Source organism: Larimichthys crocea, chromosome X, assembly GCF_000972845.2.
Source record: "Larimichthys crocea isolate SSNF chromosome X, L_crocea_2.0, whole genome shotgun sequence".
Taxonomy (NCBI): domain Eukaryota; kingdom Metazoa; phylum Chordata; class Actinopteri; family Sciaenidae; genus Larimichthys; species Larimichthys crocea.
In genome coordinates this window covers 16,307,094-16,323,899 of record NC_040020.1, presented here as the reverse complement: position 1 = coordinate 16,323,899, position 16,806 = coordinate 16,307,094, and the positions used below count along the sequence as shown (strand labels likewise).

The 16,806-nt window shown below is 39.3% G+C and overlaps 1 protein-coding gene across 4 annotated transcripts in view; it reads right to left on the bottom strand.

The window, feature by feature from the left end:
- astn1 (astrotactin 1) overlaps positions 1-16,806 on the bottom strand; it is a 369,281-nt gene that overhangs the window by 263,883 nt on the left and 88,592 nt on the right. For 2 of the 4 annotated variants that reach the window (XM_027282876.1, XM_027282877.1), the window contains exons 5-6: positions 14,852-15,001; positions 419-526 (exon numbers count right to left, since the gene is read on the bottom strand). In XM_027282876.1, the coding sequence (XP_027138677.1) occupies positions 419-526; positions 14,852-15,001 (258 nt within the window). Of the gene's footprint in view, positions 1-376; positions 527-14,851; positions 15,002-16,806 lie in introns of all 4 variants that reach the window. The other 2 variants (XM_027282875.1, XM_027282878.1) reach the window with 2 other exon arrangements.

Here is a 16,806-nt window from a genome sequence, read left to right as displayed (position 1 = left end):
AAATAATATTTGTGTCTAATATTATTTCAAAATGTGTTTTTCATGTGGCCAGATGCAATTGATATCACAGTATTCTGCACAACGTTGATCTCATTGTCTTGTCTGATTTCAGTCAACAAGACTGTATGCAGATGCGCTGAGATCAGTGTTACATGCTCACAACCACTGTTAAAACATGATACACACACTTAGACACAGCATACTCTATGGACAAAGTCTACGTACAGTCCTGTAGGAGTCAAATCATGAGCACACACAACACTGGAGCCATCCATCTGCTATGTACACTGTAAAGGTTACTTGTCATGCGTCGTGGCGATGCTAAAAGCATCAGACGGCGGGATAAACTGTCTGTAGGTGTATGAGTCCTCCTTACCCCCTGAGCCCCACGCGCTGTTGGCGTTACCATTTCTCATACCTCGACTCCGGCGGCGACTGCGGTTTGGGTCGGTGTAAAAGGCCAGCTGAGGCTCGCTGTCTGCCTCCGTCCCAGAGTCCCCATCTGGGTTCAAGAAAGTTGAACCCGCTGTTGGATTCACACATAAAGAAATAAAAAATACACCTACAGTGAGAAGGAAAAAAAAAAAAAAAAAGTCCTGGACCAGTGGGGGTGGATTTGTCCTCACTCAGGCCTCACTCAGATCAGAGCAGGAAAGTTTTCCCTAATCAATAATTCAAATTAAGGCTAATGGACATCGAAGCCAAGCAGAAAAATCACGGCATCATGCATTAAAGAAGAGCTGGGAAACTTTTTTGCCCTCCCCTTGAGCAAACTGGTTTAACATTACGACCAACTCTTGATTCAACCATTTCATTCACTAATCCAAGGATGGATATTCACGTACAGGACGCCAGCCATGTGGGAGCAGATGTGAGCTTTTTAACTGAATGGATTTTTCTTTTTCTGCTGAAGAAGTCCTTGAGGGAATGTAATTTGAGCAAATCGGATCTCACCTTGAGCTGTTTATAAAAACCTGCAGGGTTTGCCGTGGAGCGTGAACCTTCCACAGTGGATATTCTTAAGCGTACACGGTGGAAGGGAAGTGATATAATAATGCAGAAAATCAAGTTGGATGTACCAGTTTAAAACCTCCCTCAAATTAATTCTAGGACACAAAAGAGCAAAGAATAAGCCACTGATTATGTTCGCAGACTGTGGCGTTTATGATTCAGTCAGTGAAATTGCTCAGTGAAGTCCAAAAAATCAGATTTTAGATTACAGAAGAGATGTTTTGTTTTTTTATGAATGATTGCACATAATCATAGTGTTTATCTCATTAGTGTTATTTTGGGGACCAGAATGAATCAGATTTCTGTGGAATCGCTGAAATCAGTGAACTGAACCGTCCCTAAGTCCCACCCCTATTTGGTGTTCCAATCACAGTTGAGCACGCCCTGGTCAAGCTTCTTCTCTTCTGTCATCTGATTCGCTGCTTAAACAACATGTTTTTTTGCAGGAATAAGCAAATCAACTTCAGTGTGGTACCTCCTGGTGTAAGCGGGTTCTTACTTTGATTTAGGTTGCATTATTATATATACTGTATATATATATATATATATATTCATTAAGGTATCATCATTAAATCATCTACTTCCCCTCTCTCGTGTGTTTTTCATATATACGCAGCATCAAAGAAGTAAAAGGTGCAGAAATACTAAACAAACATTTGCCTGTTTCAGCAGATTTCTATGACTGCACATTATAAATGTGTTTTTTTGTCTTTGACTTCACAAAAATGGTTCAAATTGCTGTTTTAATGGAACTTGCATTCCATTCATATAAATCTTTTAGCATGTAAGACAGCACCCAGTTTATTAGAATATAAGTATTAATATATCACACAATTTCAAGATCAATAACTATGCACTGTGAATCAGTAAGTTTCCATGAAAACCAAGAAGTCCTTCATCTCTTGATATAGACCTATCTAAACAATGCTAATTAAATGAAACGCTCAGAACGACGCAGTATCAACTTTAATTAAATATGAGGACAGCACGGCGTTTGTTGACAGATTCATCCTCAAGTTCAATATGTCAAAATGATTTATGATTGTAGTCGTATGGCTGTCTCATCTGCAATAATTATCACAGACAAATGAGTATATTGTATACGGATGGTAATTATTTCAAATGAAATTCATACAGTTATGCTTTAATGTGGCTGTATACAGGGGTTATGTTATGCATGTGAAGCTGAACTATCAGTCTGATCAAGAAAAAAAAAACACCATGGGAACAACAATCATGAACTTGTGTCATCTCCAAGTTTGCTGTCAGTAAGCAATGTTTTATGTTTGAAAATGTCGGACTTTGTGAGGACTGGACTCATTATCAGGCAGCGAGTTGCTCTTACACAAAGATTTTCATCAGCTGTAGTTTTGATCACTGCCGTCAGAATGTGTTAGATCAGTGTTTTAGTGTTCAGGGGGCTGTCTCCCCTTGTTATATTTTATTTACACTTTGTCAAATATCAGTCAGAATGTGTTGCACACACGTGGATATGGACATGGCAACCCTGAAACCACAGAGCCGCTCCGCATACCAAATCTGAATTTACTCTGTGCCAGTAAACATGAACCACAATTGAATATGATCTTTTTTTTCTTTTTTTTAGCTGACAACTAAAAAAAAAGCATTTATTCCATGCTATTTCATGTTAATGTATCCCTACAGTATGTTTTATTTGTCTACATATATGTGTTGTATATTCCTACAATGTATCAGTGATGTAGCTTTGTTTTCATTCTTAATTCATTAGAGATGTAGCTGTTGGTCATGCTTTGAATGAAGAAGGTCTGATCAGACAATCAAAAGCAACAAAACAAAATCAAATTATTGTTTCTAAACTACTCTGGATATGTATGTCCATGTGAACACAGTGTTCCTCGGACAAGGACTGTTTATCTTTCAGAAAGAAAACAAGTTTTTTTTCCCTATTTTTCATTTATTTATTTATTTCCTCATTCTGTCTCTCCATCTGCAGCAGCATTGTGTTAAACACAGGAATCAATACTGCAGGTCTGATCTGATATTGCATCACTTAAAGAAATGTGGTGAAGCAACATGGTGGAGGAGTGAATGAATTTAAAGGGCAAAGATGGACGTGGAGTATGTGAGATGGAGAACAAGAACAAACATGATGCAGATCTGGACAACATGACTCTTGTCGCCTTTTTTGTGTTTGTTAGTTTGTTTTGATGTTTTTCATATCTTTGAAAAAATGCCAATATACAAGAATAAGTGTGAAATAAAAAGGAAACTTTGTAGAGTGTCGTTTGGAATGACGATCGCATTCATACCATTTAATGTGAGAGAGAGAGTCTCTGTGACAGGAGCCTGATATTTAAAGGATGACGGCTGATGTACACAGGAGGTACAAAATACTTTGATGAGCAAACTGCTATTACAATAAAACATGTCCATAATGCATTTGAGCTGAGTGTTTTAGCGGAGGCATTAGCTATATTTAGAGGGCATGTGTTGAAGCTTGTCTTACAAGCGTTAGTGGATTGCACATCACAAAATGAGGGGGAAAATCCATCAAAGCAGCAAAGATTTGCCGCCTCAGCGGGATATATGTGAACCGAAATAAAATTCATGCTAACGTTGCTCGGTGACAAGAGCTTTAAAAATCCCCAACCAAGACCCGCTGTTTGATTAGACTGGAGACGATCCCTCGGAAAAAAAATGGGCGAATGAAAACACTGTTGGCAGCAGTGACAAAGTGAGGAGAGGACGTTATTTATTTATTTTTTTTCACGATAGCAGCTTCATCAGCTTTTCATATTGTTGGTTTTAGAACAATATGCGCTGAAGATATGAATACGTAGTGGAAATATTATTGGCAGCCATGACTATCTGACAGCACAGATGTTGGCGTCGCTTTACTTCACAAGTGGGGAGGCTCTTTTTTTTTTTTTGATGACACCATTGTTTCAGCATTTCACACGACTGATTTAATAATAAAGCAATATTCGCTGCACAATCTCCCCCCAGAAATGTTTACTGGCAGGGAACAAAGTCCTCTGGAACAGTATTCAGTCTGCCATTAAAACTCTGCAGTGAAACAAAGTCAAATAAAATCTCCATGCAGTGTTTGGGGAAACAGAGCTTCTTCGCCAAACATGCAATATGTTCCAATAACCTGAAAATCTGAATAAATAATATCTATCATGCAGGCACTGTTTAATTTTATGACAGAAAAACATCAAGGTCTTAAAAAAGAGCAGTAAAATGTAAATGGATTTCTTCTCAAACAGATTCAGGTTCTTATGTTGTTCTCTGTCAGGTCAGCATGTTGTTCTACTGCTAATACTACTGTACTATAACTACTAATGGAAATGTTATGTGTACACTTCACCTGCATGAAACTAACTAGTCAATCAAGGAAATACAAAACAGTCATGTCCAAGATAATAAATGAATATCTTAAGACTAAAGCTGTGTTTATAGATGAGTCACAGCAGCTACAGGCGTAGGCGCTGTAGCTTCATCATAAGCTCTACCTACACCTGTGACTTGGGATGATTGTGCTTCAGTGAAGACAGCATTAAGGAAGATGAAGAGTGACTCAGTGGTCTTCTCGTTTTCAGAAACACACTTCTAGCAAAGTTATCTACACTGCTGCAGCCCTCAAAGTGAATGAATTCAAACACAGTCACATAACACAACATAGTCACATACTGTATTCAGAAATCAAATAAAACCCGAAAATGTCAACCTGCTGGTGGTGAAGAACAAAGTGTGGTGAGATGTGCATTAAAGTCAATGAGCTATAGCATCTGCTGGGAACCATGACTCTCGTACAGCAGTCTATTTAATAGTTCAAGCAGTAGAGATAAGTCGGTCCAGACTACAGTGGTGAACTCTGATGGGGACAAACGAAAGGATAAATGAAATATATTTTGTCAGGTGATGTAGTAGCTAATCAGGCCACTAATTCATCGCAGGGCTTACACATAGAGAGAAAAAAACATTCACACTCACATTTACGTCTTTAGGCAATCTAGAGATAAAATACATTCATCTTAGAATAAACTCACTTGCAACGTATGCATGCACACTATATATTCTGTTTGGATAGTGCAAGCTGAACAGAAAAGACACTTTGTTTTAATCTAACAACAGCAACAATTTAATGGTCCTGTCATAAAGTTAGGTGCTGTACAAACGCTTTGTGTCTGCAAAATTCAATTAAAAGTAAGTAGTGTTAGCACAGGATGTTCTGCCATCTTTGATGTGCATAAAAAGCATTTCACTTTCCTCTTTCTTTTGTCTGGATGTTCAAGCGTTTCCATAAGAAAGGAGATGTGGAATGCTTTTGAAAGCCTGTATTGCAGCAGTAAGTGAGGTCGCTTTCATATAGGCCTGTGTACATACATTGCACTAAGAGCATGTTAGTCTTTCTGAGGCAGAAATGGAAGTACCATAGATGTACTAACATTGTACCCCAATTGACATGCTCCTTGAAAACACCATGTGTCCATTTAAGGGTCACCCACTTTGAGGAAGGCAGTCCATCAAGGCATAGCCTTCAGAAAGAAGAAAGCTAGTGGATAAAACCTTCTTTCAGGCTTTAAAGCAACATTGTGTAACTTGTCTACCAGAAAATAATTTTCTATTTAATACTTTATATAATTTTGATGCTAAACTAAGTGGTGGTGTCTTGAAAAGGTAAAACTAGATCATATATTATAGGTAATGTATTCCCTTTGATGTCTTCCAGCTGCTCATCCTCAGCTCTCTCTGATTTACATATTTTCTTGATGGACAGTAAAGTAAACTGCTATTAACTGTAGCTGCTGTTAGCTAATGTTAACTCAGAGTGCTAGTGGAGTGTTAGTGTTTGTACCACAGGTGTTTTGGACCACCGGAAAGATGAGTTTTTTCAGGCCCGGGGCAGGAGATGAATACTGATGGGAAGCAGCCCGGAATGGGCACCAGATTCAAAAGCTGGGTGAATAGGCTCCATTACCAGACTCAGCGCAGGCAGACTATGGCAGAGTAGAAGTAGAGGTCACTTACTTTGTAATTTTATTTATATTATAATCACTTACTTTTGTAATAAGATTTATATTATGGTCACTTTCCTTTGCAATATTTCTTACACTACGGTCACTTTACATTGCAATACTTTTATATATCATGCCACTTCCATCCTCAGTACTTGTCTGTTTTGAAGGTTGATTGTTTTTCGTGTTTATTGTGTAGGTTATAGATTTTTTCTGTCTGTTTTAATTTCTGTGGGGTTTTTTTTTCCCTTTTATTTGATTTTCTACTTCTGTAGTGTATATTAAACTGCTTTAACAAGTGAATTTCCCCGTTGTTGGATAAATAAAGTACTAATCTAATCTAATCTAATCTAATATAATAAAAAAAACAGAAGAGGATGACAGAGAAAGCTAAGAAGAAAAAAGGACAATATGATCAAGCAAGAGACTGCTGGACAAGGGTAAATCTGGGACAGACTTTTAGTCGTTGTAGCCAAGTTGGGCTTCTTGCTGTTGGATGAGAAAGTAAGTACATAATGTTTCCTTAAAGTAGGCGGTCTGGATTTGGGATACAGATCATAAGAGTATGTGGGTGCAGTGAGACTGCAGACTCAGTTGAAGGCTAAAGAACACCGAGGCGAGAATGTCAGAGCAACAAACATGGATATTAAAAATCAGCCAGTATTAAGGATCTGTCACATCCACGGAGGATCGATGACAGGAGCTTAGAAACCCCATTTAGAAAGCTGGAGCAGTATTGTGTGTCCACACAAAAACACACAATGATTTTTCACTTCAATTAGGGGAGTGACTCAAGTCCAAATCCATGAGAGAGAATTTATAATTATCTTTAATCAAAACATTCCTTAATTTCAAAAGACGTAGTTGAATGGTGGCACTTCAAGTCAACATTTAGCCAGGATTCAGTCAATATTTGCAGCAGTTATTGGGCCAATGATTGCTGTTTATGTCCATCTAATCTATATTCTCTATATAGTATATTTAAAATGACTGATTATTATACTAATGTTTTTTTTTAATTCATAATTAAACTATGTAATCGAGAAAAAACACAGTGGTAAATAAGTTCCGACAGCCAACAGTGACATTGTTGTTGACACAGTTGGTAGAGCAGCCGCCCCAGGTGCGAAGGCTCAGTCCTTGCTTCCAGAAGCCCAGGGTTCGAATCCGATCTGTGGCTCTTTCCCGCATGTCATTTCCCATCTCTCTCTCCACATTACTGTCACTCAAAGCTTACTTAGTACGTCATCAGAGAGTGACTAGCATGGCTGTGGAGCTACTTGTCTGATGCATGGACGTACGTACACACCGCTGCTTTAATAGTGTTTGTGCTCACTTCTAACAAAAAGAGAACAAAAACCTTTAACTTCATCTCCATGAAGAGCCCAACCCGACAATACCAGCTGTTTCTGGGGAGATTTTACAGCAGAATATTTGACTACAGGAAATGAACCTTTTTAAAGTGGCTGTCAAAGCATCTGAACAGAGTCGAGCTGTCAAGGACATCTTTGAGGCTCCACGAGCTTCAGAGAGGGGGGAGCATAAAAGAAGTGTTGGCTACAGTGTAATAGTACTACACTGGAAAAACCTAAAGTGGTTCAAGGTGCAAACAGCATGTTACTCTCTGTGATGTACAAGAAAAGTATTTTCGGAGGCAGTTAAGAGAAAATGTAGCTTACAGCTTCTGAGGTGAGTGCAAGCTGACCTATCACAGAGCGAGATGAGGCTGGATTCCACTGAAACATTTAGAGCACGAGATCAAAGTCCAGATTTTTATTTTTTTTTTTTTTTTTTAATCAAAAGGTGACAAGTACATGAATAGGAACGTTTACTACACAGTTTGAAAATTTCCAATTAGCGTGAAGTGTTCTTTTAAATGCTTTCCAAAAAACAAGGTCATCTCGTGTCCACAGGTTACTTGTAGTTAAGCTGCATCACAGGAGCAGGGATGTCTACTACTACCTTCAACACTTCTACCAGGAAGGCACTTGAAATATAATGGTGTCTCCCTGCCCTGCATACAGAGGAGAATAAAAGTGTCTCCTGAGGAATTAGGACTAAATCGTAACAGCAGGTATTCGTCAGCCTTCGCTATTAAACAGGAGCCAAAAGGTGGTGTGCTCAACACTGCAATGAGAGAGAGACAAGCCCTTCTAAATATTCACTGCAGGACGTTCATCCACAATTCAGCATGCGCAGCAGGCACAAGTACCTCTTATAAAGCAAAAAAGTTATTATGCCCAGTTCTCCACAACTCTATAAATATGGAAAGGTGCTAGAGTCAAGTGAGAGAGAGGGCATGGCACCGGAATCACGATCTATCCAGATAGACGAAGTGGACAAGAACAAACAATTCAAGTGGATGTCACAACAACAGCACTGATATCAGCACATGGAAATAACACTGTGTGACATAATTACAGCCATTACCAGCTGGAGACCATGTTGACATTCCCATAAGCACTCAGTCATCATAACTACGTTCTGACATGAGTCTGACATTGGTCTGACTGAGGAGTCATCCATTCTCAACTCTCTTCAGCATACATCTACACTTGATGATCGCATCAGTTGTGACGATAATACAATACAAGTGAACACATTTTTGCCTCCATGACACACACACACACACACACACACACACAGAGGGTGAAAACAGCACCAGCCGTCACTGTCTCGGCTTGTAATTACCAAGATGACAGGAGGTGAAATAGAGCAAAAACTAAAGTTGGTGAGGTCACAGACATGGCTGATTGTTGGTGATTTTTACCATATTTTGGTAAACAGAAAAGCAGAGCACACATTCTGACCTGGACGGTGTGTTTTTATGGTGCAAAGGTTGTGCATCATGCACACGAGGACACAGACAGCTGAGAAAATGTGCTGCTGGTTATTCCTCAGGGTATAACCAGGGTATAACCTATCCTCAGGGTAAGTGGTTTACAACAGCTACTAGAAATTTGACTTTCTTGGAAAAGCATTTACCTGGCTGTCATCATATTCAAAAATCAGAGAGCTAAGTAACTAAAACGCACGTAGCCACGTTTGTGTTAAACAAAGCTATCAATTAGGTATGTAAAGATACATACAGAGATGTTCTACAAAACTGAGCTGGAGGTGTCGTGCCTGCTGATCAAATTAGTGCAAAAAAAATCACTTAATTGTGTTTTTAAATTAACTAATTCCGGTGCACAGATGAACAGATCAAAACAGAGACTGCTTTCTCAAGTTTAGATAATACTACTGCTGCTAGCTTGTCACTAACACTCACACTACATATTCACATTATATTGTAGCTACTGTAGTTTGGCATAAATCTGCAATATGTGTGTACTGTATGCTTTTTCTATCTGTGACACTCACTGAGCTCTGTATACAGTGTTGTATATACTTACATACAGATGCCAGTATTGCACTGTAGAAACATTCAATTCAGATTAGAAGTGCCATTACAATATGTTTGGATATCATAAGTAAAATGGCAGAAGCAGTGAAAAGGAAAAAAAAAAGAATGCATCTTTGAAATCTCACTAAACAAGTTGAAAGTTTATTTGGAATTTATTTTATTTTGTTCTGGTGTACCAGACAATAACTTTGAATGAAATGGATACAACGTACCCGGAGAAAGGAAAAAAAAGTGATCATCTGAGCCACGAGAGAAACCAAAATCCCCAAAACCCAAATCTACACAGAGCTTACAAAAATGATTTGGCAGCTTCTCTGCTCCTTGTTTTAATTAACTATTGTAAAATGATTCTATGTGTAAAATATGTGACTGTGACTAGTGTAGACTGGGTGTTTTGCTTTGAGGTGATTTGTTAAAGTCGTGTTACTTCTGTGGAATTTAAATTCGGCTTTGCAAACTGTGCAAATTGCCTTGTTTTTGTCCAACGAGCCATCGGGCAACTTTTTAAAATGAAATGTTCCCCCTAAAAGTCCTTATGCATCTTTACACCACAGACTCTCCTTTAGTTAGGATAGATCATAGACATATATACATAGACGCCTCACTGAGCAGGTTGGTCCGTTGCTGCGATACGTTAACATGTCCGCCATATTGGATGTGGCATATCTGCCCGTAACTAATACAACAGGGCCGGTTTTAGCTGGGGCAAGGTGGGCGACCCCGCCCAGGGCGCAGTCTCCGTTGAGGGCTTTAAGTTAATGCCTCTTAACACCCATGTCACACACACACACAATATATCTGGGAAACAAAGCTCTACTTTGCCACATCCAAAATGGCGGCCGCCACCGGGAAGTAAACAAAACCGCGTTAATTGCGTAATTTTTTTTAACGCGTAATTTTTAAATTAATCGACAAATTAACGCGTTATTTGGACAGCACTAATATAGATATATATATATATAATATAATATATATATATATATTATATATATATATAGATTAGTATATATATATATATATATAGTATATATATATTTATTAGCACACACATCTTTCAGTTAAACTGATGACACAAATCCAGTATTCTATTTTGTAAAGTGGAACTTACATATTTTGATGAACCTGAGTTTGAGCATTTCCGTGTTTGATAAGAGAAAATACTAAGAAAGCGTTACCCTGAAACAAAGTCAATGTGGAAATGCTAAAAACTGCAGTTCCTCAAACGGCCACTTGAGGCTGGCTACAGAACAAGACAATCTCCATAAGTCCCCATGTTAAAATGTCCACCTTCACGACAGATATAAACATGTTTACAACCTGGTACTGGTCTCTTTAGCCAATTTCCTTGTTCAGTGAAAGACCTGAGTTCCACCTGTACTTCACTATATTTGATTCCTAAATAGACCTTTTACGTGGTTACCATGTTTCCATCAGTTTGATACCATTTTCATACAAAGGTCAAATTTTACACTGAGCTGATTAAAAAAAAAGAAAATGCAGCTCTAACTGTTGCTGAGGTGAGAGTGAAAAATGACCCGTGAACATGTTCCTCACAGGATTCAAATCACCCCTCCACCACTAGAGAACAAAAAACAAATCAAATATGAATTACTAAAGATGCCAAAAATTATAATTTCCCCTTGTCTTTATGACATCATCAGCATTCATGTTAAGTGATGAAGGCAACCCTCTGTTATGCAGGCAGAAGTACAATAACTGTACCGTAACATTAACCTTGTTCACTGATTTAGACATCATTAGCTTAATTATACTGTATGGTCCACAACTAATTAGGAATAAATTATACACCTGCTCAGCAATAATAATAATGAAATACTGATGGGGGCCTGCAGGCCGGGGGCCGCTCCCTTCACATCCTCTGACATCGCTTTCTCCCATTTGGCAACTTTGGTACTTTTAGTTGCTTCAGAAGGAACTCCTGAGTCCATTAAATGTGCTGACATACGGAGTGAAGAGAGGCACTTGGGCATCTTCAGCAAAAAGGGAAAGAGTCATTACATTACCTGCCTCCTCACACATGCACAGAAGCTGTCCACCGAGGACAACAATAGCTCTGTCTGTGCATATTTTATGACAAAGATGAAAATAGTGGACTGCAAACACCAACACCGGCGACTCAAAACTGCATACAGCACATCTAATTGCTTGCTTAGACAGCCTCATTCCTATGCAGCTGGCTTTAGAGAATACTAACCTGTACCTGGAGGCACCGAATCAGTGGTGTGTGTATGTGTGTTAGGTTGTGGGCATTAGGAAGCAAATCTTTTCTGTTTTCATTTACTAAGCTGGTACAACGGTGTGATACAGAGTGTGCAGAGATTGTTTTTAGCAAGGCTTTCTATACGTCCCTCTCCCCAGCAACACATTCCAACTCCTCCTAGGGGATCCCGAGGAGTTTCCAGGCCAGATGGGTTATATAGTCCCTCCAGTGAGTTCTGGGTCTGCCTGTGGTTCTCCTGCCAATTGGACCTGGCCGGAAAGCCCAGGAGGCTTCCCAATCAGATGCTTGAAGCACCTCAGCTGGCTCTTTTCAACGCGACCTGTCTTCATAGATTTAGGAAACTAAAACTATATTATTGAAAAAAAACTATATTGACTAATATTTGCAGAATCATATCTTTGGACTACAGCTGACTTTGCTTTGAAGAGCCACTGGAGGTCATACTGCAGCTCATCTTCCTGTGTACAATTTGACAGTGTTCAAAACTAAAATGGAGAGATAAACTTTTGCATTCTAAAGTAATCTCAAGGAATATGCGCTTCCAAATATGCAACTGGCGATTGGTGATTGGCCAGTTCCAAGCGAGATGACATTGCCAGATAAGCAGACGTTTTTTTGTGTCAGAGCTGATTCTGTGCCAGCGCAGTGATCTCATTAAAATGAATGAGGAGGGTGTTAATGTCTGTCTGAACATGGCATTAGACCTTTCCACTCTTTCATCACTTTGGTATGGAGCCTCACAGGCGAGCTGGTTGTTTGCAGTTCATTGAAACCGTGTTACAGGAACTCTGGGCCCTGAAGTTTTTAATATTCCAACATAGCCATTTAGAGCTGCCAACAGTGCCTGGTGGCGCTTTCGGTTGGGTGTTTGGGGCATTCAGTCTTTGTTCTCACCCTCTATTATTGATAAAAGGCTTTGCTCGAATGTTGTTTTCCTCTACCCTGTTTCTCTGAGCTTGCATCGCTGGAAAGCAACAGTGGCTGCAGGAGTGCACTGAAAAGACTGAAGGTCAGAAAGGGAGAAGGGAAATGAAACATATCTGCTTCCTCTAAAGAAAACGAAAAAAGAGTCATGTTTGGTGTCCATCAATCATGAATGAAACATTGTTTAAATGATGATGATGATTGCAAGAATGGGAGGGGTCTGAATACCTTGCTTGTGTTTGGAGAACACCTCTGAATTACTGTGTTTCTGGAGCGTCTCCACAGCGACCATGCAGCACCACAGAACTGTTTTTAATTAGGAGGAGAATAAAGCATCGTGCAGCCAAGTGTTGAGGAAAGTGAATTATGGTTGGAGGTCAAATGAAAATTTCCAAAATGACATTTTGAAAATGTCGCTGCCTTCTTTTTCTCTTGTTTATCATAATGGGATAATGTCTCTCCATTTCATCAACTGTAACCTCTCTTCATTTCCTGTCGTACAGTACAACTTCTAAACTATCGCAGCTCGGGCTTGCGGAGGGGAGTATGAGGAGAGATGAGGGAGTTCAGGACGATGACAATGAGAAAAAAGCATTTCAGACAGATATCGATGGGAATATGGAAAGACATAGTTTGATTTATGTTAGTAAAAAGACGAAGAGATATATGTTTGAGGCTTCACATTCAAACCACAGTCACACCAAACATTTTCATTGATTTACTTTTCAAAGGGCATTGGTCTCTCAGGACGTCATGGATTAGAACACTGGGTTCATGTCCTGCAAAGATCTTGCGTATCCTCATTTAACTTTTCTTGTATTTGTACTGCATTATTGACAACTTTTGTCCAATGAGTTGAAAATGTCTGCAGGTCCTTGGGACTTTTCCAAAGGTCATTCCTGGTGTTGTCTGTGATTACACCTGCATAGTGGCATTCTGTGACTCACCATGTTTCTTTTTTCCAGCTTTGTAGCTGTGAGAGATAAACATTTAGCGATAAAAAATGTGCAGCTGGACATTGACCACAGTGTCGCTGTAAGTTGAACACTGAAGGCCTTCACTTCACACCTTGTTTTTACTTAATTGTTTTCACACTAGCAAAACTTTTGAGTGTGCCATGAGTAGAATTCTGAAGGTGCTGTACAAAGAAAGTCATAACTCTGAATTAGACAAGAGAGAACACATTTGGACCTAAAGGTCTGACTAAAATGAAATACTGTGAGTCCTTTATGTTTGTTTTAACTTGTGTACTAATCAAAATTGTTCAGACTATTCTGCATCATAGGGTCCTACCCCAGCACTGAGCAGACTACTGTTGTGTGATTTCACACTGCGTGTGTTTTTTGTGATACACTTTGAGTCACGGCGTAACGTATGCTGTGAGTTTTGACAGTCTGGAATCTGGTCTGGTCAAATGCTGCCTCCCGATGAAAAGAGCAGCAGGCTGGAAAACTACTTGCACTTCTTTATTTTACATAATGAGACCTCCCAAATCTTGTATGTTGAAATTGTAGAGAGTATCTATTAGATTATTTTCAGGATGCACGGGATGTGATTCTGCGATCAGTAGGCCTCGAGCACCATGACAGAATCTGGCAGCATGTCTCATCATAGCGCCAGCTCTCAGTTGTCGCAGGAAATGTCCACCCACAGGCTCAACATGTCGACACAGGAGGTGTTTCAGACGCGTCTTTGAAACGCTATTGAATAAAAACATCTGCATTCTGGCACAATTTAAATTTTTCCGTGCATAGCTACAGTGACTGTGTGCTGCAGTCAAAGTTGAACCCTGATCGCCGCACAGATGGAGCCCAGAAACTGCTCTGCTACCACGCTGCCTCGTGTGGAGAGGGCGACAGCAGACCAGAATCTGGTTTACCAACTTATCTAATATTATGATAGTATATTCATTCTTAAACAAAATGTGAGGAGAATTCAAATTCCAGTTTGACTTTAAGGTCCACAGTTTTTTGGATAGTTTATTTATTTAAACTGTGATTTGAATGTCCTTTAATAATAATTAATTTTTAATAGAACAGTTTCAAAAATATGAAAATCATCTATGCTAAAGTCTCCTGGAGTTCACCTGACAGCCGCAGCGTCCTGACAAAAACAACAAACTAAACCAAAAAACTAAAAACAAAACATGTAGCTACACGATGCACTGCTTGTTCCTGCTGGCAGTGGGTAGACTCACGGGGCGGCGCTGATCTATTTTCTTCTATTCTCTGTCAAAGGGTAAATCTATGAGAGCGAGTGACTCACCACGGGTGTTGCTGGAGAGACGTTTGCGTTGGCTGGTGGAGGTGTTGTGCGGAAGCAGCGTATTCTGCTGGTGGTTGCTGTCGATGGGACTCGTGGCGATGATGTTGTCCTTGTATTTGTTCATTAGGGCCAGTTTGGTGTTGTCACTCACTGTGGAGAAGTGGGATATAATTACAAATGTGGGGAAATAAAAGCCAGTGGTAGTAGAGTCACAAAGTGAAAGCTCTCTCTGAAATGAGAAAGCAGCCACAGGAAAAAAAAAAGTGTGTTGTTCTTGGCTGGATGTAGGAGATTTTAAAACTAGTGTAGCAAGCATAAAGAGTAGTACACCCAACATGTTGTTTACTAGAGGAGCCAAAATTAAAGAGCGAGAAAAGCTGCCATGAAAGTAAAAACCCATTAAGTCCCAGAGGGTGAAATGATCTGTTTTGGTACATATTAAGACATAAAGTTCCAGGGGAACAATGAGAAAAAAAATACTGAATATGAAGGAATAATTCACTATTTAGTTCTGATTGAAGAGACTATCATCTTCAGACATGAGCTTCCATTTCTGACACAGAAGTATGAAATTAAATTGACTCAGAATAAGATGCTAACAGGGTTTTCTGTGTGTAAGTGGAAAAAATATCAGAGAGACACAAAGTTTTATTAGATAGATAGACTGTTACTCGAGTCTTTAATAAATTTGTTCGTAACTAATTTCACCACTGGCAAGTTGAGGAAAAAAAATATTTTCATTAAAGGTCGGCTTAAATGCTGTTAAATACAAGCTTGTTGTATATATTTGTTTGTTCAACCACATTGTTACAGGAAGGAGTTTAAACGTATTAAAGATCTTTGCATTCACAAGAGGATATACATTATTACAGTATCCTGAAATCTGTCTGCATGGAACCTCTCAGTTCATTTTGGATTTCCAAGGTACAAACAAAAATGCCTTTGGACACAACTGGATGGAGCTCCAACCAATCAGGATGGCGAAACGCAAGTAAACACAGTTCCACATCAGCTGCAACCATCGAAAATGCCTCAAGAGCCAGTAAGCACATTCTCCTCTGTGCAGTTGTCATATCAAAACCACCTATTAGATTAAACGGTTATGATTGACCCAACCAAATCCAGGATGGATGGAAATCTGTATGAATGTGAAGGAGGCCAGACACATCTGCCAGATACTGATAAGCACAAGCTCGTCTGGTTCCCAGGCTAATGGTTTCAACTGGCTCATCTCCAACTTTATGCACTGTATGTAACCACCACATGTATTACGTTAACACCTCACAGAGAGAATATTTAACTAGTTAATGTGAGTCTCCTCACATAAAGGAAATGATACACCTCCTGTCTGGAAATGTATCAGAAACAAGCCTATGTTATCTGCCTTGCTCTCAAGCTGCACAAGAAATGGTTGTTGTTTTCAGCCACATCCTGTACACACCCCGACTAAATGCATTCAAACTACCCAAAGTCAAACTCATTTTAGGATATTTGAAATGCCCGCTTGTGTTTCGGCTTATAAACCTTGTCTTTACTCGCTGCTATTTTCTATCTGTTGCAGAAGTCTAACTCTCAGTGAATATGTAAAGGAAGCAACAGTGTTAAATTTGTTTTACCACTTTCCCAACCACTAGTTTTACTAATGCAGCGTTTGACTTGCCTCAGGCAATCGGGTAATCCTTAGCACTGAGCCCTGCATTGGCTTTTCCTAGCTGATGTTTTGTATTTTAATGAGCTGGATAAATACTGCATTATTATTCTACACTAAAGCAATATAAACTGAAACTAGACATGGGTTAATACTGACATAATCCAACATATATTTTTTACTTGTTTCTGTATTCAAAACTATTCCATTTTCCTGAGAGGAAAGGTCAGGGCAGCGAAGAGCTATTTACTGAAATCATTGTTATTTCCAATGCCATTTCCTGAATGACCTCTCCACTTCTATATAT